At 40.7% G+C, this 27650-nt stretch overlaps 1 protein-coding gene across 5 annotated transcripts in view; it reads right to left on the reverse strand.

Annotated features, from left to right (window-relative positions):
* The window catches only part of PTPN13 (protein tyrosine phosphatase non-receptor type 13), a 171392-nt gene that overhangs the window by 56070 nt on the left and 87672 nt on the right, over nucleotides 1–27650 (reverse strand). For 3 of the 5 annotated variants that reach the window (XM_089526162.1, XM_089526163.1, XM_089526161.1), the window contains exons 7-11: nucleotides 20406–20966; nucleotides 12629–12724; nucleotides 10744–10840; nucleotides 4140–4359; nucleotides 682–756 (exon numbers count right to left, since the gene is read on the reverse strand). In XM_089526162.1, the coding sequence (XP_089382288.1) occupies nucleotides 682–756; nucleotides 4140–4359; nucleotides 10744–10840; nucleotides 12629–12724; nucleotides 20406–20966 (1049 nt within the window). The remainder of the gene's footprint in view (nucleotides 1–681; nucleotides 757–4139; nucleotides 4360–10743; nucleotides 10841–12628; nucleotides 12725–20405; nucleotides 20967–27650) is intronic. The other 2 variants (XM_089526165.1, XM_089526164.1) reach the window with 2 other exon arrangements.

The following is a 27650-nucleotide window of genomic DNA, read 5'->3' on the forward strand; positions in this document are numbered from 1 at the left end:
GATTGATTTGATAAAAGTAGCTTATGGATACTAGAAGTCAAATCTTAAAAGTTTCAGTTAGCATCTAGTCACCTGTCCTAATGCTGCCCCATTTTGACTCTAAGTCTTTTAGAAACTAAGGCGGGATACATACAGCCATATAGTACGTCTTCTATACGTACTAGGGTTAGGAAGGGGCGGTGCTTCCGCACCCCCCTAACCCTAGTACGTATAGAATACGTACAAGATGGCGGCGCCCCTTCCACATGGGCGCCGCCATCTTTGCGTATCGGACGCTGAGCGTCCGTACGCGTCGCGCCGCTTGTGACGTAGCGAGCGCGCCCCTGGCGCCTCGCTACGTCGCAAACGCGACGAAAAAAGAAGCTCCATTTTGGAGCTTCTTTTTCGGTCCGCGCGGGAGTCGGGCCGTGTGAAGGCTCCGGCTCCCCCGCGGACCTACTGGCGGCGGCGGCAGAGCGCCGCAAAGTGGCGGTATGTACCCCGCCTAAGTCAATGGCAGTTAACAGAGAGTTCCACCTGGAAGAAGGTAATAAAAGTAACTAAATGCTAGAGATGTGGAGCACACAGAGAAGTTAAAGAGAAGGAGACACTGGGGGTGGGAGGATCACAGCTATTATACCAGTGGTCCAATAGCTAGTTATGTCACTATTATTGATGATATATTAACAGATGAAATCTTACCAAAATTGACTTTGGCAGGTCCAAGGAGGTAAATGGCTCAATGGTTGTTTTCACAAATTCAGGGCCAAAGAAATTCTGCAAATCACAGAATTTCATATCAGATTTACAATGTTTAAGCAACAAGACTTAAGTAATTACAAACATGGTAGCCATAATGCTGGCAGTCACTGGAAAACACATGGGGACTGTAATGCAAGGATAAGACATCATGCATGTGATAAAGGAGGCTCTAGTCCACAAAAGCTTATGCCACTCTAAATCTCTTAAATGCCATAAGACACTGCTGTGTGTGCTTGCTATCAGACTAACATGTTACCTTTTCAAATTGCCATTTTCCACCATGCTGTAGGATGAACGGTTCAAGATGGGGCAAAGGAAGAATAATATTTAGGTGCATTGACTGGACCAACATGAAACGGGATGCTTTGTGATAAGCTTAATTTTCTCTCACACATACACACACACTGGCAGGGTACACAACCAATCCAACTATACTACTTTGTGAATGCCTGTAAAAGATATAATAATTACATTCTCAAAGCCTGGAACACAGAAAGTCTGTTAGGAAGACAACATGCCCTCTCGATCCCTGTCCCTCATGGCTAGCGGCACAGGGGGGCCCAGCTGTAACCTTGTTGTTACAGCGGATTATTAACACCTCACTGAGGGATGGGCAATTTCCAACAAATTTGAAATTGGCCGTAGTTAAACCTCTATTAAAAAAGCCCTCCCTTGACCCCCTGTTGCATAACAATTATCGGCCTATCTCACTATTGCCATTTCTGGGGAAGGTGATCGAGCGGGCGGTTGCAATCCAACTTCAATCGATCTTGGATGAAACGGAATATCTAGACCCATTTCAAACCGGCTTTCGGGCGGGTTACGGGGTTGAGACTGCTATGGTCGCCTTGGTCGATGATCTCCGTCTGGGCATGGACAGGGGAAGCGTGTCCCTGTTAGTGCTCTTGGACATCTCAGCGGCTTTCGATACCATAGACCATGGTATCCTTCTGGGGCGCCTGGCGGAGGTGGGAATCGGGGGCACTGCGCTCCAGTGGTTCCGGTCCTACCTCTCCGGGAGGTCCCAGATGGTGCAGCTGGGAGACGTGCGCTCCGATGAGAGGGCCCTTACATCTGGGGTCCCTCAAGGAGCCATTCTGTCTCCCATGCTTTTTAACATTTACATGAAACCGCTGGGAGAGATCATCCGGAGACATGGGGCGCGGTGTTATCAGTACGCTGATGACACCCAAATAGTCTTCTCTATGTCTCCGACTGATGCAGTGACCGGGATTGGCGTCTCTCCTCTCGTGGCCTGTCTGGAGTCGGTAATGGGCTGGATGAGGGACAACAGACTCAGCCTGAATCCAGAGAAGACGGAAGTACTCGTGATAGGTTCCCCCGGTCCGGGGTTGGCGGTGGTTCCACCAGCCCTGAACGGAATCACGCTTTCCGTGAAGGACTCTGTACGCAGCCTGGGGGTGCTCCTTGACTCGTCGCTTCACCTTACATCTCAGGTGGATGCGACGGTCAGGAGCACCTGTTATCAGCTTCGGCTGATACGCCAGCTGCGTCCCTACCTCGACCGGGGAGACCTTGAAACGGTTGTACACGCCCTGGTAACCTCTCGTTTGGATTTCTGCAATGCGCTCTACATGGGGCAACCCTTGTACCATACCCAGAAGCTGCAACTTGTGCAGAATATGGCAGCCCGTCTGGTTACTGGCACTGCCAGGGCCAGTCATATAACACCAGTCCTTAAAGACTTACATTGGCTGCCTATTCGCTTCCGGGCGCAATACAAGGTGTTGGTTATTACCTATAAAGCCCTAAATGGCTTGGGCCCAGGGTATCTGGAGGACCGCCTCTCTCCGTACAATCCGCCCCGCACACTCAGATCATCAGGGCAGCTATTGTTAACCGTTCCAGAGGCGAAATATAGTTCTACCATCAGGAGGGCTTTCTCCATCTCAGCCCCCAACCTCTGGAACGCGCTGCCCTTCGAGCTCCGCTCAGCCACCTCCCTAGCCCAATTTAGGAAGGGGCTAAAGACCCACTTATTTGAACAAGCTTACCCCTGACCAGTTACTCTCCCCCCCTCCCCTCGTCAGCACTGTCTTGCCGGCATGGACATTTTGTTATTTTTATTAATCTGTTTTTAATGTTTTGTATGACCTGTTGTTATATTGTTCGGAATTGTTGTTCACCGCCCTGGTTTTTAGAAGGGCGGTATACAAATAAAGTTTTTATTATTTATTATTTATTATTATCATGGGAAACAATGACATGTATTTTTCTCAAAAAATGTTAGCTACATACAAGGGATGGAAAGAATATTTGTAATTATTTGTCCTCAAGCTGATCACAACACTTTGGGACATTCAAATACAGGGAAAATACTACAGAAGAATATTTGTTTTTTCTTGCACCAGGGTGAAACCTACCATTATTTGTCTTTGCACAAGAACACAAAACAGTGGAGGATTGATATCCCTACTACTTCCCTATTTATGTATCACATATTCTCTTTGTAGAGCTGCTGCACCCTGGTCAAACTACTTCATGTGCCTGTAGTTTTTATTTTAGGGAATAGAATATGGCCATGTTCCCAGGGAAACATGGCCATATGGACTTTGCCAACATGGAATGCTCAAGAATCACAAAGAATTCTGATTTACAGGCAAATATTGGAAAAATACTTTTTGAACAATACAGCTAGAACTACAGATCAAAATATAACTTTGCCAAACACTGATTCTAAGGTGCATGCACAGCTCATACACAGCATTATCCAGGACTCTTGTGTGCATCACCCTGATGAGATCTGAGAATAATTCAATACTCCGCAATGGTGGATGATCAGTAATAACTATATTTCATGGAGCCTTAAGTGCCACTATTGACCTCAAACCACCTGAGGTTTTCCTGGAAGAAGGTTTATAAATCATTGATCATATCATACTACTATGCATGCAACAAGGAGCCCTTTAGACAGTAGACTGTCCCATGGACAGTTTGGAAAGGATTAAGGTCAACAGTAGTAACAGCCAGTAGTCCAGAGAGATTCTAGGAAAACCAACTAAATGTCTCCACATTTCTCAACATCCTGGTGTCAAAACCAGACACAGTAGTCTCATTTCATTTGCTTAATCACCACTGTTGCTGTTGGGACATGCATGCTTCCTGTAAGTATGTAAGGAATGTTCATAACAATGATATTTTTAAAAAAACAGACAAGCTGTGAGGCATACAAGGGTACATAGCACAGAGTATATATTAAGCACTCTATTACATATTATGCATTTAGATGAACACAATTGTTCCAAAGCATGAACACAAGTTATAAGGCACAACCATAACTGGGAAAAGACAACAGTCTAAGAAGAACAACTAACAACAGCAAATGATGTTGTTGTAACTCAGCATCTTAAAGTGTACAGAACTGTATGCCATATTACCCTTAATTTCCTTTGGGTCATGGCTGTTTCCAGTGCTATTTCTCTGAGAGGATCCCTTGTCATATCAAGCATGGATGGCCTCACTGTTTCTCCAGGATACAGGCTTAGTCGAGACTGCCGGAGAGCCATTTTAGCCTGAAGCTGCATCATCTCCTCCTCCTGGCGCTTCAGCATCACTTCTTGATTTAAAAGGTTGCCTTCAGGTGGTGCTTCATGTTGCCTATTATTGAGGAGGCAGTGGGAAGATATTTGAATTGTCATTTAAAAAAAACAACAACAACCCACAAATGCTACCAGGCAAGCTGTCAACATTATAACAGACTATAATAAATGAGGCAAAATATTGAAATATGACTTGTTTTTGGTAACAGAAAATGGCTTTTGACAGTTTAATGTAGGAACACAGGAGTACTTGATCAGGCTATGGGCTCATCTAGCTCAATACTGTCTACTCTGACTGGCAGGCACCCCTCCATGCTTGAAGGCAGGACTCTTTCCCAGTTCTGCCAAGAGAGCCCTGGTAGTTTCCTGTCCAAGTACTCACCAGGCCCTCCACTTAACCTCCAAAATCAGACAAGATCAAGGACATTCAGAATGGAATGGTGGAAATAAACGATAGAACTGAGTGAGTGAGGGGAGGAAAAAGAACTGTGCTTTCTCTTTTTCCACCTGCTAAGCTTTTCCATAGCTGATCCTGGGCATTGTTCCCCTTCAGGAAGATGGATATGTTCTAGATAAGCAGATGTTGCTGTTATTGTGTGCCTTCATGTTGTTTCTGACTTATGGTGATGTTAAAGGGTTTTCAAGGAAAGATCTGTTCAGGGGAGGTATGTCATTGCCTTCCTCAGAGGCTGAGAGAATCTGAATTGCCCAAAGTCACCCAGTGGGTTTCCATGGCAGGGTGGGGATTCGAACCCTGCTCTCTAGTTATAGTCCATCGCTCAAACCACTATTCCACCCTGACTCTCACCTTATTTCCTTGGTACAGAAGTGCTGAGGAATAGGGCCAGCTTCTGATGCTTCAAACAAAGATGGAAAGGTGTCAGCATTCCTGACATACCATCCCTGTGCAGACTGTCACATCTCATTAATGCATCTGCTAATCCTAGGCTGATATAGCTAAAACCAGTATTAGAGCTACCTAGAGTAGACCCACTGAGTTCAATGGGAACTAAATGAGTTATGATTTATAGCTACAATTCATTTGCATGGGTCTGCTTTATGTAGGATTTAGCCTATTGACTATATATCCTGTCTTTTTTCTCCCCAACCCCAAAAAGAGACCAAGGTAGCTAACAAAAATTGAAGACACACAAAAAGCAAAATCTTGATGAAACAAAACAAACAAACAGCTTCATTTATATACAGCTTCATACTGAACTAGCAGTGTCTAAGCAGTTTACAATTGTAAGCTAATTGCCCCCAACAATCTGGGTACTCATTTTAGCAACCTCAGAAAGATGCAAGCCTGAGTTAAGCTTGAGCCCTTTTGCTGGTATTGAACTCACAACCTTATGGTTTTGAGTGAGTGGCTGCAGTACAGGCATTTAACCACTGTGCCACCAGGGCTCCTCATGAAGTCATCACCTAAAAACCCAAACAAGTAAAATCACAACAATAAAACATGGAACCTGCACCAGAAGAATTGTACCTACTTTAACAACAGACCAGCTTATATCCCAAAGCCCTATGTGAATAAAAAGGTCTTTCCCTGTTGTGGAGGAAAACCAAGAGGAAATCTACTCAGTCTCTCTCAGCAGGACGTTCCAGGGCCTAATAGTGACAACTAAGATGGTGGTCCTCACTGATGAGTTTAACAACAGGGCACACTCAGATGTGAAACTGCAGTCTTTTAAAGAAGATGTATGCATTGCACATGTATGCATATCCTAAAACCTCAGTATAAAATGGTCGCAAGTGAAAATCAACATCCAGGATGTATGCTAATTCTAATACTGTATTAAAGTACTTTCTGTATAGGAATTATATAACAAGCAAAGCAGCCCTTTGTATAATTGTAAAGATTGTAAGATTCAAGAAGCCCTTAATTCCATACTACTTAAGTCCTCAAGGTCAGCCTAAATTTGTAACTATACCCCCAAATGTCTTGCCTTGTTGTGTTCTTAAATCAGAGTATAGGATTAACAGTCAGCTGGAAGGTGGGATCATGGTGAAGGCAAGAGAGTTATAGTAATGGGATCATCTGCTGTACTTACCAAGGTACTGTTGCACACTGGGGTCTAGAGGAGGAAGCCAGAGTTAAGGAATGAGTTAGGGAGTGTAGATGAGGAGAAGCAGAAGGTTCAGGAGCAGAACTGATGGGGAAAGAAGGAGCAGACACTGTGAAGGCAAGAGGTGGAAATTTATCCTGTTGGAATAGAACTAAGGTGGCTGTATCTCTAAACATATGTCTGTGGCCTGTCCCTCCAAAAGGACAGAGGGAAACAGAAGTTGTACATGTACAACTATTTTTGTCACAGTGCTGGAGTCATGGAAGCTGTCCCACTTGTGATTCTTATTATTTCTGGAATAAGAGAATTCTATGCTGAGTTTGGAGAAGCTACTTTTTTGGACCACAACTCCCATAATCCCACACTCAACTTGGCCACTAACCATAGTTGTTGTAATCCAAAGGGAAACTCTCCTAAAATCTAATTCTAAGCAGAAGTCTCTTTAACATACTGACCTCTACAGACCAAAATTACTCTTTACAGTGTTCACTGCTTGTTTTCTTCACTTGTAAAGCCAATAATGTACCAACACTTTTTAAATCACACTCTTCTTTTTATGAATTTCTGTTAAACAGATCTGTTGAGCGTTTGCTCAACCACATAGGTAATACTTGACTCTGACTGGGATGAAGTCAAAATATCAACTGCTTCCTTTAGGGACAAATCATGTGTTATCTCTGGCTATTCACAAGAAGACACAAACCTTTTTTTTAAAATGAGAGGCAGCCTTGGGAATCTGGTTGCGATTGGAGAAGTGGCAAGGAAGAGGTGCTTAATCCTTTCCCTGCCAGCCCATCCCAAGGTGTTTCTTCCCCCAAAGATGTTCCAGATGCTAGTTTACAGGAATAAATATTTACCAGGAGCCCTATATAGAATAGGGAAAAAGAAGTGGGCTAGCAAAATGGTAGATGGGGTAAGGTTAAATCATCACTTCACTCAAAGCTGAGTCCCTCCCTCTCTCTCCAGCCCTCCTCCATCTCTTCTTTCTTTTGTAAATGTGCATGGAACATGTAGTTTGCTCCAGGAGGAATCACCTGAGGTGGGCATGGAAGAGAAGAGAAGAGAAGGAGTAAAGAAAGTGCCATGGAAGAATCTTAATATCAATATGTCTCTCTGTGTTGTGTGCCTTCAAGGTATTTCAAATTTATGGAAGACCTAAGAGAAACCTATGATGGGATTTTCTTGGCAAAATTTGTTTGTGGAGGTGGTTTGTAGCTGCCACCAATCTACTGACACTGGAGCTGATAATGCTCCATAAGGTTTCTAATTTGGAGAGCATGGGATAAATATAGATGTTCTAATAAACTAAGAAAAGAGGCACAATAAAATGTTTTTGGCTGTCCATGGTAAAGATTTCTGAACACAGACTTAAGAATTTCTGTTTAAATCGCATCCATTTTCTATATACAACAGAGATCTGCTTCAGAATACTGTAAACTGAGAGACTGCAATTAATCCAAATATTTTATTTGCAAGTAATTAACACAATCACTGGGGCTCATTTCCTCTGGAGGTCTGACAAATCTGGAGCTTTGAATGAAGAAAATATTTGAATGATTTATGGGGGGAGAGAAGGATTAAGTGTTTGCCCTAATTATGCCTATGACTTTGAGCATTATAAAACATGTAAATTAAAAAAAAAAAGAATATGTGACTTGAGAACTATTTTCATAAACAAAACCAATGCCAAAGAGTTGGGGGATATATTCTACTTAATTCCAACGTTATTGGCTATTTTTCCTATTATTTGGTTTGATTTTTTTTCTAGCAAGGATTGCAGAACCTTTGTGAATATTAGCTTCAGAAACATTATAAAGCAGCTCAAGCCCAAGGGCAGGCTACCAAGAGGAGTGGATTTTATGAAGAACAGAATACAGTGCTTGTATCTGGGTTGCAGATCTTATCTCAAAGGTTGTGAACTGGAAGATGTAAAATCTTTCAGATTCATAATGGCATCATCAAGACAGAAAAAGCTAACCCATTGTAGTCATCCCAAACTAGAAGAGCCAAGAAATGATTAAGAGTTAGAGGAAAGGTTGCAGTCAATAAGGCATTTTCTTGTGGGTGGATAAAGATGGGCAGGGCTGATTTATAACAGAATGGGGTGCAGCATTTGAAAACAAACCAGAAAAATGTAGACCTGTAGTCTTCTCTGCTTCAAGCTATTTTATTTGGCAGTCAGATTCCAACAGCGGAAAGTTTAACCACACTGGTATTCCTCCTACTTTCTATTCATCTGTCTATCTGTCTATCTATCTACATGAAAAAAAATAGTTTCTCCTCTTTACAGTGAACACCATATTGGAAAACAACAAGACAGGTTCTTACAGACTGCTTTTCTCACAGCTTCAAGGGAAATGTCTACACCAGTACTCTCTCAATTGCAATTATGAATGGCATGTTCCTTTTGCCCCTCATTGTCTTCTGTCCCAATTGCAGGTCTTTTGTTTCATTTCTGATTGCCAACCCTGTTGCAAGCATCAATTCACATATAGTAAGCATGACAAAGGATTGCTGATCAAAAAGGTGCAACAATCCATCCAAAACTTTTACTTTTAAAACGTAGCAGAAAAAAGAAAGAAAGAAAGAAACCCTGCAGTTGTTTTTTCAAGTGAAGTGAGTTTATAATTGCTTTGATTTTAATGTTTGTAAGCTACTGTGAGTTCTAGGGTTTTGGGAAAAGGTATCTCTCAATACTCTGTAATAAACATATGTTTGTGTAATTTGTTTTTCATGTAATTTGTGCAAAAAGAAGGGAGAAATCTCTGAAAAATGTGCAAAAAACTCATCACCTTGCTGGGTGGAAGAAAAGTTTGAAAATTTTCATTCTAGTTGATAAAAGTAAGATACACAAAGATTATAACCCTAGTCCTGACCAGAACATGGAAATGTTACTTTTTTGAACTATAAATCCCAGAATTTTTCAGACATGTTGGCTGGGGAATTCTGGGAGTTATGGTCCAAAAAGTAACTTTTCTAAGCTTTGGTCCTTACAAGTATGTGTATCCTTGCAATATCCAAAAGGAGATATTGATAGAGTTTTGATCACCATGAGCCCAGCTGAACACCTGCAACTGGACATTGGTCACCCAGATTTCCCTTTGACTTTTTGTGGCTAATGATACAAAGTCACACATACCAACCTTATATTTACAGAAACATTCCATTTCTACATGTGGTAAGATAGTTTTTTTAAAAGCAACAACAACAACAAAATCAATATTCTTTGAGGCCATGGATACATAGCTATTTCTTAGGGAATGAGTCAGAAATAGTTCTGTCTGAGACTTCACCTCAAACTGATGAAATCTTAAACTCTTCAAGTCTGAGCAAGATACATTAGGTGGATATCAGGATAACGTTCCTAGCTATAAAACACTTGGGTAATGCAATACATGTGTCAGTGAAATTGCAGAAACCTCCATCTAGAGGGTTTTTAAAAGAAACATTCACAAGGTTCCAGTAGGATTGATTTAAACCAAAACTAGCTCTGAATATTCCAGACTTTCAGAAAAACAGGTAGCAAGGTTTAGATATAAAATAAGTAACAAGGGTTAGGTATCAAGGGGGCTAGCTCAAAAAGCCAACAGTCTGAATGTTATTTATATTTACATTTATTTATTTCATTTGCATTTTGCCTATCTCCCAGAAAGGGACCAAAGACAGCTCACAGATAAAAGCATTTTTAAAACTTTACAATAAAAAATTAAAAACAATTAAAATCATCTAACTAAAAACAGTATAAAATTATATTAAAATATACAAAAGTTAAAAAGAATAACTAAAATACACACCCCATATAAAAACCACTGTGATAGGATTATATATTAAAATGTCATAACTTGCTGGTGAAAAGAAAGCAGGGAGAGGGCCAGCCTAGCGGAGGCTAGGGCATTCCAGAGTGTGGGAGCAGCCATCAAGAAGGCACTCTATCTCTTTCTCTCTATCTTTCCCACTCATGTCTTCACCAAATCAGCCTGTGATGGTGGCAGGACCAAGAGAAAGCCTTCCCCTGAAGACCTCAGTGTTCTGGCAAGTTTGTATGCTAACAAGCATGACATGCCATCCCTTCCCTTCTCTCCTCCTAAGATCAGATTCAGAAGTAGCTTCCCAATTTCTTAAACCACTTTCTCCCAATATCCAAAACAGGAAAATGAAGTTTAAGGGCTCCCTACAAACCATGATCAGAATAAGAATAACAATAATTTGGTAGTTTTCTGTAGCTGGACACATGAGGATAGAAGGGAATGGGAGAGGTGAGCTACTCAAGTTCATTAGTCATTCATATTTGAACAAATTGTGCTTAGAGCTGAACTGTGCCTGAGAGTGTTGTAAGCTAATTGCTACATTGAGGATTCCTCTTTTTTCTTTACCTTGATCTTTGCCCCTGAAGTCGACCTAATGGAGAGGCATCACCTGCTGCCTGGGAAGGACCACTGGAGTCATCCCGTAGTGCTTCAAACTTCCTCACTGGCAAATGGGGAAAAAAACCCAGAATAAAATCATAATTTAGGATTGTGTAAAGGACAACTTACTATATTGTTTGTATTTTCACTGGATGTAGGAGCCTACATTCAAGTTACCTTCAAGTCTCCCTTCAAGGTAAGTGGGCCCTTACTTTATGTGAGGGAACCGTTTTGGACCCCCCGCATAAACAAAAAACGTGTATGCTTGAGCCCCATTGAATACCAAAATGTGTGACGCTGCTGTGCAGCAAGAAAGGAGCGTTAGGAAACGGCTCCTTTTTGAGGCGCAGTTGCAATGCTGCAAACCTCCAGAGGTGTCCAGATGGCGTTGCAGTTACGCAGTGCTGTTTGGATGCTGCGCAGCTGCGATGTCATAGCTGTGCACACCGTGTAGATGGCGCTGCGCAGCTGCGAAGTCCTCGTCACGTGCGAGGGGCGTCTGGAAGCACCGCCCCTCTCATGTGACGAGGGCACCCTATAGCACCCATCTGTAGAGTGCCTATGACACCTTTTAACAGTCCATGAAGCAAGGCAACATTCATTAGAATTTTTAAAGAAATGCACAAAAATCAATATCAAAAATGGGCAAAATCATGCCAGTCTTATCATCATCAACAAAAATCTTGCTATGTCACAGCAAGGAAAACATTCTCTTTATCTTCTCATTTACCATGTGAGGAAAAGCCAAGAAACAATTCATTTTATGTAGAGGGAAATGGCAGTTGTCAAATTTTAAAGTTTTTTGTCTCTCCATTTGGAAATAGTGGTGTCATAAATAAGGGTGGCCCAATATGGAGGTTATCACCTTTCCCCTTACCTGTCAGTGTGGGGCCTACTTTCCACACTTGTTTCCTGATTATCTTCTTTTACTGTATTTCTTCGCCTTACTTCTCACATAGCCTGACTAATACTGAGGTGGAAATACCCAGGCTTCTCTTTAGATGTCTTCTTTCTTGCATATAACTCCTGGGTAGGAACTTTTGACCATTCCCACAACCTCTTATTAGTGGCCATGCTGGGTAGGAATTCTGGGAACTGGAATCTATAATATAAGGTGGGCAAAAATCCCCTGCCTCTAACATAATGGTTCTCTCCCCTAGCCTCCAGTATACTCAGCATTAATCAGTGAAAAGGGAAAGTACCTTTAAAACAACTTATTTCAACATCATTTCTTAGAATAATGCAGAACTACATCCAGTAAGGTCACAGCTCATCGAGTTAAGACCATAAATGCAGAAAAATCAACCACAGTACAAGTACCGTATTTTTCGGCGTATAATACGATTGGGCATAAGACGACCCCCAACCTTTCCAGTTAAAATATAGAGTTTGGGATGTACTCACCGTATAAGACTACCCCTCTTCCAACGCACACCAAATAAAATTTTTTAAAAAATCAAATTTGATTTCAATATGGTAATTTTAATTCAAATGCTTATGACATGCAAGTACTTAGCAGGAAAACTTGTATACAAAGCCTGCTTGGATTGGTCAGCTCTCCCTGCCTGCCCAGTGCTCCCTGTGTCCAAGACTATCAGAGCGGTAGCTGCTTTCAAATGATTGCTGCATATGGCGGGGATGCAGCCGTGGCCGTTTTTGAGCTCCCCTCACCATATGCAGCGACCGCAGATTCTCCAGTCCGGCTCAGAAGTTTCAGCACCTGTCCTATAATATGACACCCGGTGTATAAGATGACCCCCGACTTTTGAGAAGATTTCCCTGGGTTAAAAAGTAGACTTATACACCAGAAAATACAGTAATCCCCTGCTTTAAAATGGTCAGAGAGTCTTACCTTGCCTGAAATCTGTCTCAGAAGAAATGAAGGACGGACTTTCACTGTCTGTGCTGTATACGTCACTGTGGTAAGATTTATATCTTCGTACATGCTCTGAAATTTTTTAAAAGAAAACAGAGTACTGTAAATATTCAATACAGTTATAATATCACAGTGTGCCATGGGATCAGCATCTCTCTCTTTGTTTTAAGATTTGAGAAAAGTTGCCTATCACTGGCCTACTCTTCTGGAATTCTATGACATGGAATACTGCTGTAATGGTCTCTAGCAGATACTTTTCCTTTTTTGGAAAAAAATTATACAGTACTTATTTAACTTCTTTGAGCCCGAACAGACAGGCCCAAATAAAGCTGCTTCGGGCCACTTTGGAAATGTGCCGTTTGAATGAAGCATGTGTCCTAAGAAGCTGCAGCTTCTAGCCTCTTAAGATGCGTGTGTCATTTAAACAGCATACCTCCAAAGTGACCTGAAGCAGCTTTATTTTGGCCTGTCTGTTCAGGCCCTTTCTTTCTTAAAGGAAAAGGTAGATGTAGCTACTATAGTAGAAAGCTAGAGTTTGGAATTAACATTCCACAGCTAATGATATTATGTATAATACATCATTTTCTCTGTAACAAAGTAACTAGCATACAACTGGTAAGAGAGCTAAACCTGAAGGGTCACTCATTGTTTACTGCTGCTTTGGAGAGTAACTTGAAGAACAACTTCATGTTTTAAAGTGACTTTTAAAAATTAAAACAAGTAGTAATGAGTTAGTTTGAAAAAGTAATGCCTTAGCTTTTACACTTCACAATGTTTCATACTTATCAAATTTGCAGATGGCACCAAATTAGGAGGAGTAGCAAATAACCCAGAGGATAGGATCAAAATTCAAAATGACCTGAATAGACTAGAAAGCTGGGCCAAAGCTAACAAAATGAAATTCAACATGGAGAAATGTAAGGTACTGCACTTAGGGCGGAAAAACGAAATGCAGAGATATGGGGGGGCACCTGGCTGAATGAAACTACGTGTGAAAGGGTTCTAGGAGTCCAAGTAGACCACAAGTTGAACATGAGTCAACAGTGCGATGCGGCAGCTAAAAAGGCCAATGCAAGTCTTCAAACAGAAGCTGGATGGCCATCTGTCGGGAATGCTTTGATTGAGAGTTCCTGCATGGCAGGGGTTGGACTGAATGGCCCTTGCTGTCTCTTCCAACTCTATGATTCTATGAATTCACAACAGCAAATAAAATCAAACCAAATGATGTTTCCTCTTCCAAACTCCACTCTCCCTGAGCATCTTCTTTAACTAATATTCAGACTTACATCTGATCATTCTTAACTACGGCTAACGTTGTATTTTAACCTTAGATCAGAAACCTAATCTAAAACATGGTTTTTGAACTAGAAGTTATAACTGGCTATGAACAGGGCTAGCAATCGTAACTAAATGGGAGTAGGAAGGGAAGGAAAGGAAAAAAAAAGGTTAGAGCAGCTAACGTGCAAGCTTTCAGACTAATCTTGATCCCAATGTTATAGTAGGAATTAAATCTGAATAGGTCAAAATTTTAATTAATTAATATTGATTTATTGACTGAAGTAGTTGAAATACGAGATCAGATCAGAAAACCATATTTCTGGTTTTGGCAGTTTGGCTCTCGGTCATTTGTCTCTGTGGAAAATGCATGATTGAGACAATGTAGCATTTGAGCAAGAGATGGGCAATTATGGTGGGATGGTGGCCAGTCTTCTCTTTCTGAGACCCTGTACAGACTGCTAAATAACCAAAAGAACTCAATATGACTAGACATTCATTACTGCTCTTGGATAGTAAAGAGTTCAGGGCAGTCCTGCAAAGGGTTTAATAAATGAATCACTCAAACTGTCCTGCTTCTGGAGAAAAAGAAAGATAACAGGTGAAGAGCAACAGCAGCTTCATTTATATACCGCTTCATACCCCCTGAGCAGTCTCTAAGCCAGGGGTCGGCAACCGCCGCCGCTGCTGCCTCCTGGGCCTCTGCGGGCTCCTCCCAGGGCCCATGCGGCCCCAGGCCTCTCCTTCTGAGGCCCCCTCTCCTTCTCAGGGCCCACGTGGGTGTCCTCCTCCTCCTTCCCGGCCTCTGAGGGCCTCAAGGCCCCTCAGAAGCGGGAAGGAGCTGGCGAGGACGCTCATGTGGGTGTCCCCCTCCTCCTTCCTGGCCTCTGAGGGCCTCGAGGCCCCTCAGAAGCTGGGAAGGAGCCGGCGAGGACGCCCGCGCGGGTGTCCCCCTCCTCCTTCCCGGCCTCTGAGGGCCTCGAGGCCCCTCAGAAGCCAGGAAGGAGCCCTTGGTGTTCTCTGTGCAAAATCCCCTCTCAGCACCTTGTGCCTTTCTGGGTTGAGACAGTGTACATGCTTTCTGCCTTTTATTTTGAATTGCATTTTAGTAGTTTCCATGCTTGTAACTATTATTATTATTATTATTATTATTATTATTATTATTATTTACTTGCCCTTGGTGTTCTTTGTGCAAAATCCCCTCTCAGCACCTTGTGCCTTTCCGGGTTGAGACAGTGTGCATGCTTTCTGCCTTTTATTTTGAATTGCATTTTAGTAGTTTCCATGCTTGTAATTATTATTATTATTATTTACTTGCCCTTGGTGTTATTTGTGCAAAATCCCCTCTCAGCACCTTGTGCCTTTCTGGGTTGAGACAGTGAGCATGCTTTCTGCCTTTTATTATGAATTGCATTTTAGTAATTTCCATGCTTGTAACTATTATTATTATTATTATTATTTACTTGCCCTTGGTGTTCTCTGTGCAAAATCCCCTCTCAGCACCTTGTGCCTTTCTGGGTTGAGACAGTGTGCATGCTTTCTTCCTTTTTTTTGAATTGCATTGTAGTAGTTTCCATGCTTGGAACTATTATTATTATTATTATTATTATTATTATTATTATTATTATTACTCTGGGGGCGGAGCATGCGGCCCCGCCCCTGGAGGGTGGAAGCTCCATCCCCAGCACGCACCCCCGCCCCCGGAGGGTGGAAGCTCCACCCCCCAGCTTCGGACCCCCAGTTGTCTGAGGGACAGCAACCCGGCCCCCGGCTCAAAAAGGTTGCCTACCCCCACTCTAAGCAGTTTACAACTGTAAGCTAATTGCCCCCAACAAGCTGGGTACTCATTTTAGTGACCTCAGAAGGATGCAAGCCTGAGTTGAACTTGAGCCCTGACTGGTATTGAACTCACAACCTTTTGGTTTGTGAGTGAGTGGCTGCAGTACAGGCATTTAACAACTGAGCCACCGAGGGCACTTCCTCTCCTGTAAGTTCATTTGTTTCTTCATCAACCAAAAGCAAATTGGAGAAGGTTTTTGTGTGTGTGTGTGTGGGGGGGGGGTGTTGATGGCTGTAAAAACACTTTCCTATTCTTAATGTCAACAGGTGGACAACTATAGGAGCCCCACCCTTGAGACCTTGGAGAGCTCCACCCCCCAAAATCAAAATATTTTGCCCCCAAATACCCTCTAGGGATTATGGGACCATTTGAGAGGTGGGTGGATGAGACCTTGGGCCTTTCGAGGGTTTGTTTTAGCCACAGGAAGTCATCAGAAGTCACTTCCAGTTTTAGAAAGATGCCTCCTCTGAGAGCTTAAAATGGATAGGAGGACTGAAAATGAGAAACAAAATGCTCTCCATACCTCTTAAAGGAATTTTTTGGGAAAACTGTCCCCCTGGGGGTTCCATAGGCTCCACTTTGCTCACTCACACCTGATGTATACAAATGTATGGAATAAAACTATTCAATATATAATGGTATCTCACCCTATTATTAAAAAAGTTTTCTGTTTACAAACACAACAACAATGGTGTCAGTTTAACAACAGACCAGAAGAGAGGCAGGAGCAACTTGTGGAGAACACAGAGAAAGAAGAAAGGAATTGGGAAGAGCAAACTATAAATATTAGGAGAGAAAAATTTCATGAAGAAGAAAAAAATGATACAGATGAATATAAGAAAATGACCGCACACACAAAAATTATACCAGTCTCATTAACAATACAGTTAATACAGTCAAGTTGGGGTTTTCTTAGTAAATGACTATGTAGATTTTGGTATGAACAGTGTTAGTAGAATCAACAAAACTAAGAGAAAGAGATCCGTTTTCAACAAGCAAACTGCAAAACAACAGTGTATAGAGAATTAAAGAGGTTAGTATCAGGTAAAAATTTCATCAAATATAAGAATTTTCTGAACATTTTCAAACACTCAGAATGGGGACTGCTTCCTTTCCTTTGGAAAAATGGTTGACATCTAGTACTGGTTAACCAAAGCATCAATCTGTCCTCTCTTTGTGTTGAGAAATAAATCACAACTGTTAACAGTTTTTCATTTTTCACAAAGACAATTTAACTCCAAAATTCCTGCTCACTGAATTTTGATATTCAGAACTTTAAAAAACCAACAACTGAGTGATAGCTCAAATATTGGCTGAAAAGGGATGTGTGTGTGTTTTAAACAAGCAAAGAAAAGGCTGAAAGAAAGCTGAAAATATTTACAAGGTGACAAGAGCAGCCAACTGAAATTTTTGAGCTGCTGGCAAAAAAGATGGATTTTAGCATAATTATAGGTTGTCAGAACTATGGCGCTTTCTCTAGGTGTGTGTGTGCATATGCATGCATGTGAAGGTGTGAAAGACTATAAAGACATCTCTACAGACGTTAAAAACATGTAGTCAACAGACTTTGCATGTAACTGCATGATGTAATGCTGCAACATGACCTTGCTATATCAACAGGCGCTTCACTGGGCCCAGGCTGACACTGTATAATCATACCAAGGTGGAGGCTAATTGGTAGGCATAGTAATAACTCATGTCTCACACTGAAGACTCACAGAATCATGGAGTCATTGATTTGGAAGGGGCCTCATGGGCCATCGATGCAGGATCTCCAGTTAAAGCATCCCCAATGTCCACCCTCTTTTGGAAGAGGTCCAGAGATGGAGACCCCCCCCCACAGCTCTGCCCTCCAAGGGTAGGAACTGCTGGTGGCTCAGAAGGAATGCCCAGGAGGCTGCTCCTCGTGGCACCTCCACAGCACTTGCTGTCTGAGCTGGTTGCCTCCTTTTTTCTAATAGTACAGCTAGGCCTACCAACAGCTTCTTGAAAATACTGAACCAATATTTAGGAGTGTTAAGCAGAAAGGTTAAGTGTGGAAGATTGGACTGCTTTAAAGAGGGTCCTGAGGCATCTGAAGGGCAGTAGAGACAGAGAGCTGGTGGTTCATAGGAACATGATAAAGCTGGAGGTGTTGGCCAACAGGAAGTCAGTATCAAGATCACTAATCAGATACAGTGACAGCCGTGGGATATGGAAGACCAGGAAGCAAAACTGAATTGCCCTAAGCACCACTGAACCTGAGCTCACATCACTGTCCGAAATGGCAAACAAAATTCAATGGGTGAGACAACTGCTGAAAGATCTAGGTGAGGAATGCAAAACACCTACCATCACAGACTCACAATCATGTATAGCCATGTCAGAAGCAGAGAACCTGAAGTGCAGGACCAAATACATAGATGTCCAGTACCAGAATGTGCGGGAGATGATACAGAACGGGGTTCTGGGACTGAGATACATTAGTCTGGAAGATAATGTAGCAGAAATTCTCACAAAGGCATTTCCAGTGGAGAGACATGAGAGGATGTCTATCCGGATGGGACTGAACCTTGGTGGTCGTTGAGAACACTTCATGAAAGTAAACAAGTGTGGTAAGGAACATCATCACACATCTGAACATTTTGGAGGGGCATGTCAGGATTTAGGTATCCTGGAAAATGTACAGATGTGGGACAAAGGTAACAGGGTTATTATGGGTCATAGGAAGCCATGATGACCAAGCATTTAGACCCAGATGTGGCAATGGAGTATGATACAATCATGGGAGGACATAAAATCAGCAATTGGCAGAAAGCACAAAGTCATGCCACATGGGGGACTTGTATAGATATAACACACAGGGAAGTGGCTGGACTCAATGCCTGGAGATGGCAGATGTATATAAGGGAGGAGCTCCAGTATCCAGTGTGGGTGTCGTATGTTGTGTTGTGTTGTATAGGCATGAGATTCTGTCCGCATGAGTACTGATTTGTAAACAGTGGAACAAAGATTAAAGTGCCTCTGACCAAGAGCTCAGGGTGTCATTCGTTTGCTGCTTCTCTGTGTGGAAGAAAGTTTACTACAGCCAGCACAAGCTTAGAGTATCTCTTTGGGGTTTGATCCAGGCATACTGCTTTGGAGGTGTGGACTGCTGGTCACACAAATGCTCCAACATAAGCTGCCTTACAGGAATATTTAATACAATAGTCATATTTAAATACACTCACTCACTCACTCACTCACTCACTCACTCACTCACTCTCTCTCTATATATAATCTATATGTTTATTCTCCAAAGTCAGTGATCATTGACCAGGTTTAAATGGGTCCTAACTGTGAAATGTTGACCTCATCTAAGCAGAGCTATTCTTATGTACAAATAAATCATGACAATGAAATACAGAATTAATCTTTTTATTGGCATTGCAGTAAGCTTGTTGTATGGCAACAGAGAATGATTAATAATGCCAATCATTATCTCAAATGTGGCAATGTACACACTGAATCTCACAGCTATGTTTATTCTTTGGTGTCACAACTATGGTTGAGCTAAGTAAGATTTTAAAAATTTCAACCTTTTTGGTAGTAGACAGATAAACTCACCTTAAATTATAAATTAAATTAAATTAGGACCCATTTAAGCCTGGTCAATGGTCACTGACTTTGGAGAATAAACATATAGAGGGTTAGCCTATCAGTACTGAAAAAGACCAATCAATGTAGCTGGCAAATCAATTTTGGTGCAGGTCTATGATGAATCTATGCTGCTTCTGGCTAGTTATCAACAACATGAAGGCACAGATTCCCAGGAAAGCAGAGCCCCAACTCAAAATTAAAAGAGAATGATATGGTAAAGACAAGCACTGTAAGCACCAATAGGAAAAAAGAGAAAGATTAAAAAACAGATTTATAGAATTGGTTATCACAAACACAACATTCTAATTACAGATTTAGAATTCCTCAAATTACCAGCCTTAGAAAGATGAGAATGGGAAGAAAAAACAGACAAGAACTACAAGAAAGGTTTCTATTAAAAATAATAACCAGTGGAGATGTTGCAGTAAATAAACAGTTCCATGTTTGCACTTGATTGATAAAGATTCAGGTCCTCTTTCTTTGAAAAAGATAACTGGCAAATAGTTTAGGTTACATCCAATAATGCCTTTGAATCATTCACACTTGTGCAAATGAGGCATGCCATGTTCATCAGTCTCCCCAACCTACTGCAAGACTCCCATTCATGGACTGGAAGTGGAACAGAAAAGTCAGATCCTTGCCAGATCCCCAAAGTCAGATCCTAATCTCTACCTGGCATTCTGACTAGGGGCCCAATGACATCAGGAGGCATAGCCTAGTCTCCAAACATTATCTTGCCTGCAAAGTGCTGCAGATGTGAGAATCCAGTGCCTTTACTTCATGTTCATTTCAATTTATATGTCACACTTTCATCTCTAGAGAAACCTTTGTTTCCTTGAAACTAAGATACCATACATATGAGGTTGTTTTTCGACTCAAACGATGATGCAAAAGGGAAAAAAGCAAGAGAGCCATAATTTCTAAAATGTGTGCCATGTAGATACTTATTCTAGCTAAATGAGAGACCTCCTGGGATGGATATGACAGATGGAACATAAATGAGTAAGAAAATTCACTGACCTTCTACATTCATGGCTTCCCTGAGCAACTGCAGTTTCCTCTGCCGCTCTTTAATCCTGTCAAAAGCACTTGACAAAGCTGCAGCTGTAGATGTCTCTGGCCCATGACGCATCAGATCTAGTTTTTGAGGGCCAAATATATCAAGGGCTATGCTCCCATCTGAGTATCTGCCCTCCTTGCTTTTGGTGGCTGCTGAGGTCCGTACAGAAACTGTCCCTGCATGATGACGGTGCTTGCGGGAGTCCCCAGTACAGTCCCTCTCTGTTACTTTGCCAGTTGTGGAGAGCAAATCTGAGGAGGAAGCCCAAACTTTCCGCTTTAGGCCATCATCAGCTTTCCTTTCCAAGTCAATAGCTCTACATTGGTATGGGCAGCAAGTATTTATGTCATCATCATGGCCAGAGGTGTAGCTGGAGGAAATGCCTTGGCAAAATTCTTCTTCACCTTGCGAACCTTTAACAGACAAGAATCCCATCGATTTACTAAGCCCTTTGTTGAGCATAATCTGTTGAGAGAATGGGGCCTTTTGACCATCTGGAGCATCAGCCAATAAACTTCTTCCTGGAATGAGAAGAATCCTTCTTGGATATGTGTAGCTTTACAGGCAGCAAACAGTTCTTTTTCCTCCCCTCCCACAATGCAAAATATAGAAAAATAAAAGCTTCTGTCATGATTCTCAAGAGGCTGGAGTAACCATGACTAGGAGGCAAGTTTAGCCTGTGTCTTTATGGTGTCTCTTTGTTGTTGTTTTTGTTGTTGCTATGAATCTTCACGATGACTCTGATTTATGGTGACTCTATCATAAGGTTTTCTAAGCAACTTTAAGTCTGAGGAGTTTGCTACTGTCTTCTTTTAAGGCCCCACTTTCCTCAATGGATTTCCACGGCTGAGCAGAGATCCCTACCCTACTCTTCTAGAGTCCTTGTCCTATACTTAAACCATCACACAACATTGGCTCTTTACCCCTCCCAAATAGAATGGGTAGTTTCGAGACATTCCAAGACAGGAATGGGGAACATGCAGTGAGATTACAACTTCTATCATCCCTAACCAGCCAGAGGGGTAGTGAATCTGTTCTGGGTTTAATTTTGAAGGAGCCATCCAAGTGATTGAACCTATTTTGAGGCTAGTGTTCAGCATCTTGAATAGATCCTTAAGGGTTTAGCCAAGAGTGCAGAGCAGATTCATCACCCACTGCCATGAAGTCTGCCACTATTCATAGGGACCTTAGAGAAAACAAAGCTGTTATAACAGCAGCCCTTTTTCTTGACTATATAAAGTAAGTAGCCAGTTTTTAACAATAAAGCAGATATGCACTCTCCAAAGAAATATAGGTTGAGTATTTCTTATCTGAAATGCTTGGAACCAGAACTGTTTTGGATTTTAGATTTTTTTTGGGGGGGGGGATTTGGAATGCCTGTATTTGCATTTACATACTGAGATATCTTAAGGGCAGGACACAAGTCTAAACACAAAATTCATTTATGTTTCTTATATACCTTATACATATAATATGAAGGTAATTTTATACAATATTTTAAATAATTTTGTGCACAAAACCCTGAACCATCAGAAAGCAAAGGTGTCATTACCTCAGCTACTCATGAAAGAAGTTTTGGTTTTTGGAGTATTTCAGATTTTGGAATTCTGGATAAGGGAGACTCAACCTATATATTGCCTGGCATTACCCACAGCATTTAAGACAGTAATCTTTTACCTCATATTTGTTCTTCTCTGAGCAACATAAGCATGGGCTTTTGAAAACCCCTAATTTTCAGTGTAACTCATGGATTCAGTTACAGGCAACAACTCACAAATCACATCAGTTTTCATGTCTTAGCACTTCCTGCCCTGGGATTTAAAGTGGCAACTTCTCCATGAAATCATATCCAGGCCTGTCACAAAATGACCAAACAGACCCATGTATGGTAAGTGTTTTTATAATTGAGTCAAGTAATACTAGGAGCCATCCAACATACTTGAACTTCATTCTGACACAGCCTCCTGACTACTGATATTGGCTCACAGAGATGGAAATTTCGATGGAAAGCTGAGCATGAGCAGGAAAATATACTTCATTTTCCCATGGAAACAAAAAGACAAGGGGTCAAAGGGTGCATTAAAAGGACGGAACTCAATACAGCTCAAGAGATAAATATAGCCTTTATCCACAAACTGTCAAACATAAAGTACATCAACAGCATGCACAGTTATATAACATCTAATCAACTGTCATCACTGCAATCATTGCATTGTTAATGACAAATGACAGACTACCAATTTCATCAGAGCAGCTACCAGTTTCATCAGAGTAGTCACAATGAAGTAAATGGATTTATACTTTTCAAAGTTTTTCTCCTTGTTTTGATATTCCTGGTGTTTTTACGTCTTTCGCTCTAGAAATTGTTTCATCTATAACGACTTCCCTCCTTTGTTTAAATAAGATATAATTTCTGTTTTTGATTGCACTCTCTTGATCCATGATTTCTGCCATTCCCAGTTGTTCTCTACCAGTTTCTCTTATTGAATTTGAATGGGTCTGTGATTTTATAATCAGCTTGAATTATCTTATTTAATTTTCATCTAAATGTAATTGTGGATGTTTGCTCCCTTTGCCCTGAACAGCTTTCTGTTAATTGACTTTGAACTTTTGAATCAGGTTGTTTCCTCATCCTCTTTATTGCACTGAAATACTTTTCTGCAATCTGCTAATAATCTTCTCTTTTTTAAAAAGTTAGGTTTTTATTCTGTTTTTAGAACAGTTGCTTTTAATAGTGCCAGCCCATCTCTTCCCAGTTCTTTATTGGCCTGAATTTCTGGAATTTGCTTCTTGATTTCTTCAGAGAAGGTCTTTCCAGATGTTACACTTACCAGACACCAAAGGTCCAGATGTTGTCCAACAACCAGATACCTTCCCCTGCATCATCGCCTACCATCCAGGAGATTACATTTTAACTATTAAAACCTCATTACACTGTCATCTCAGCTAGTGGGAGGATTCTGTAGTTCCATCTTCTCAGCCCTTCCCTCTTATGGTAAAATATTTTTAAAAATTTCTCTTCATTGTGAATCTTTTTATAGATATTACATTTCTGTCTTTTAGATAACAACATCAATATGAGCAACCTTTATTTACAACATCTTTTCTCTCATCAATTTCTTATATTTTTCATATAGGTTGGAAAAATTACTTTCTAGGCTATACCTCCCAGAATTCTGCAGCCAGTTATTTCCTGAAATCCAAGGTATAACTTTCTTGAGCTCTGCACGGCATACCTAATCATAAAAAACCTATATGGTCCAGAATTAAACACTTGTAAAAGAATTTTGTAGGACAGCATGCAGAAAACTTAAGTTTTCTATATACACACACTGTTTTCCCTATTCATCCTAACCTTCTCTTATTCATGTCAAGTTTAGTCATGTTTTAAGCATTGCAATAGTTGGCATTCCTCATAACTCTTAGTCTGCCAATCCACTCCAAATCATGGTATCAAATTCTAGTTTACAAAGAAACTGGCACAGCATAATTCTGGCCTCTGCTTTGCTAAGCATGGCTTGCTAGGAACCTGCATGAAATATGCACCAGACATTTTATTAAGCTTGTTAAATGCTGCTACTCTCATGTAATTGTGCAGCACGGACTAAGTTGGCATAAGAAAATGTTCATGGATATCCTTAGAGGCAACAGACGCTGTTTAGAAAAAGAAAAGGACTGCTCTTGCCACTGCTATACAGATGGACCCAGAACTAGTTTGCAGATAACAATGGAGACTTTTGACAGCAATGTGGCAGCATTTGTATACTACACAGCAGGTATATACATATATAAAGTACTGTAATGAAGGCTGCAGCTATTTCTTTTCCACAAGGAGGAGGCACCATCACATCAATAACTACACCATCTTCGTAATAACTACACAACTTACTTACACAAGTAAGTTCTGCTGAATTCAACAATTCCATAAAGTGGTGAAAGCTGGCCTGACATTTTCAGAGTAGAGGAAAGGATGATAAAGGCTGAGCCAGTCAGAGCCTAGCCATTAGGAATGACAAGTAACAAAGTCAATAGCAACAAGCTTTTTTTCTGAGTAACGTAACACTGCACTTCAAATCAAATGGGAATGAAGTCGCTTTATTCATGTAAGGTTCCCAGCTGGATTTAAAAGTTATTTCTAAAGGTGATAGAGAGCATTTTAAGTAATTTGATAGGAATACTGGAAGCTTAATGCCTTTCGTATACCAATTCTAAGGGTTTTTTTCCTCCTAGCAAAAAAGCAAGAAACAGTAATAAAGAAATAACAACCAACATAACAGGTTGCCTTCTAAAAACTCTGTAATGAGAAATGGCAACAAAAGATCTTTTAAATAATGTAACAGGTAACATAGAATCAAAGAGTTGGAAGAAACCACCAGGGCCATCCAGTCCAACCCTCTACAATGCAGGAATGCAAAATCAAAGCACTTCTGACAGATGCCATTCAGCCTCTGTTTAAAAACAAACATGTTTTTTAAAAACTCACAACATTTTAAAAATTACTTTCTAAGTTCAGGAGCAATGAAGTTCAGGAGCAATGAAGCACACACGAGTATGTGAGTGGGGCATGAAAGATGAATGGGGGAGGAGAGACAGAGCGGGTTGAAGGGTAGGAACTAGGAAGAAGCAACAGTAGTAAATGGAGAGCAAAGACCTCATGAATTTTGTCCCATTTTTCATTCCACTCCTCTCTCTATAATAAACTGTGGGACTCACTTTTTTCCAAAGAAAAGTATCACTAGGTTTCAGGATTGTATTCTGAAACTATTTATTTAAAGACTCTTTCATAATATTTTAACAGTATACAGACGAGAAATTAAATTATTAAGTAGTGTGTACATTATTAAAAATAATTGCAACAATTGTGTTACTTCAGTAGTGACAGCCTACTACAATTTCAGTCATTTAAACAGAAGGGCAGCACTGTGATGAATGTGCTATAAATGATTAGATAAATATTTTAGCATGTTTTCTCTCTGGAAGAAAAAAAAGGGGAGCACAGATTTTTATACTGAACATTTCTCTAAGAAATTTGCAGTAAGTGTAGAACACTCACTATGCCTCTCATGGTTACAAGCATTATACAGCCACAACAGCCAAATATATCCTACATTGATTGGATATTCAATCTTCACATGAAGTTGTGATCTCCACTACTCTTTAATACACAAGATGGAGTATACATAAACTAAGAAACAAGAATTAACATTAGAAATGTGTGAGGAATCTGCTCCAGTAGACTTTGTTTCTTTCTTTTTTTATAGAATTTACTGGTCCATCTGTGGGTTACAAACAATTTGAGCTCTAGAATCCACACAGTGAAAGACAGATGGAGACATTTTGGGGAAAATATGCCCATTTCAAAAATACATTAGAAAAATTTCCAATGTGTACAAAACTCTGATTAAATATTCTTTAGTCAATGTGACAGGCACATAAATTCAAGGAATACATACAATTTAAAAGTTTTATACAAACATGTGCATGTCTGTGGGGGAAACGAAGAAGCAGACTCCGTCCCATTAAAACGAAAAAGAAACAAACAAAAAACTTGATGGAAACAAATACAAATGCTGGTGGGTAAAAAATAAAAAGGAAGTCTGTTGCTGTATTTTATAGATGTACACATCCCTAATTAACATCATGGACTTAATTTTAAGCCAGGTAAGAGGTACAGGAAATAAAACAAAAACAAAGACTTCTTAGAGCATAAATTAGGGTATCTTATAATGAGTAGGAAGAGGAACACATCACTCATGGGATTCTCCTTTGCTTGGTACTCAATTTCAGTTCTCACAAACAAACTGGAAAGTCAACATGGAGGCTACACTAATCCTGCCCAGATTTGAGGTTTCGGGCCTTTTTCAGACATTACTTACTAGAGGAAACACTCCCAGGAACATGTACCTTTTCCTGTCCCTCTTGCCACCAGAAAAAGGAAATCATATGCCTACTGCAGGATTTTCACATGTAATTAAAAGCTGCATCTCTTTGACAATGGGATAAAAAATACTCATTCTGACAAAGGAAGTGCATGTATATGTTTGTGAGTGGAAGAAAGAGTGAAAGAAAGAAATTATATATGTATATCATGGAGAGAGTACAGCCTAGAGCATTCTTCTTCCTGTACTGCCTGGCACATGTAAAAACCTGTTTTTAGTTTGCGGGTCAAATGAGATGTGATATTAGCCACATTAAAACTATTAAAATGTACAATAAGTTGCCTTCATGTATAAGTCGAGGGCAGGTTTTGGAGCCAAAATTATGGATTTTGATATGACCTTGTGGGTAAGTTGAGAGTAAAACTTACGGGTAAGTAACAAAGGATGTAAAGGAGAAAGAAATGTCCGAAAATTCAAAAAGGTCCTAAGAGGTGTTGCGGCAGAGAGAGAATAGAGGGCAGGGAGTCCTGGGATGGACTAAGCTCTTGCCTTTTGTCACTCTACTTTTTTGGTTTATTTTTAAAAAATTTACAAGAGTTAAAGCAAGGTACATACTTACACTGACCCATGGATAAACTGACCCTGTTTTTTTGGGTTAATTTTTGATTAAAATTTCTATACTTACATGTGAGAATATATAGTATGTTCTTTACAAACTAAATAGCAGTTTTCTATGTGTGACACAGAGAGTGCAGAGCTGAATGCCATAGGACTGGGAAGAATGGTATTAAGCTTTCCCTACACTGCAGTTCCATCCAAGATTTTTGTTAACCCCAAGAAGGAAGCTTCCATGGGGCCAATGATTATTTCTCCCAAAGAGCTAACAGCAGTTGTTGAGAGATATTTTTATGGGGACAACAGAGTGAGTAAAAAGATTGCCTTTCCCGCCTCTATTAACTACAGCAGTGGTTGGTGGCTTCTGTGACAGTGGGGCAGTGAACCCATTCTATGTTTTACCTCCAACTTCAATTTAACTACTCAAGGTGCTGAATGCAGTCCCTTAAAAGGTTGGACTAAACCTTGGACTAAAATCAAGACCAGATTCACCATCTCATTGACATGGAAGTCAACAGCTGCTGAGACCCACCTCACAGTTGCTCTTTATACTTTGGAAACTAGATAACCTCAGTGAACTTAAAAAGTTAGCATCAGGCTTAGTTTCGCCTCAAGATGCCTGTCTTACAAGTAATGAGAATGTGTGTTTTGAACTGGTCACATGATTGTTTCTCTCATAATTCAGTGTGGGTTTGGCTTCACTATGTGCTC

Source organism: Sceloporus occidentalis, unplaced genomic scaffold (genome assembly GCF_023333645.1).
Source record: "Sceloporus occidentalis isolate IW3139 unplaced genomic scaffold, rSceOcc1.0.p SCAF_5, whole genome shotgun sequence".
Lineage (NCBI taxonomy): Eukaryota > Metazoa > Chordata > Lepidosauria > Squamata > Phrynosomatidae > Sceloporus > Sceloporus occidentalis.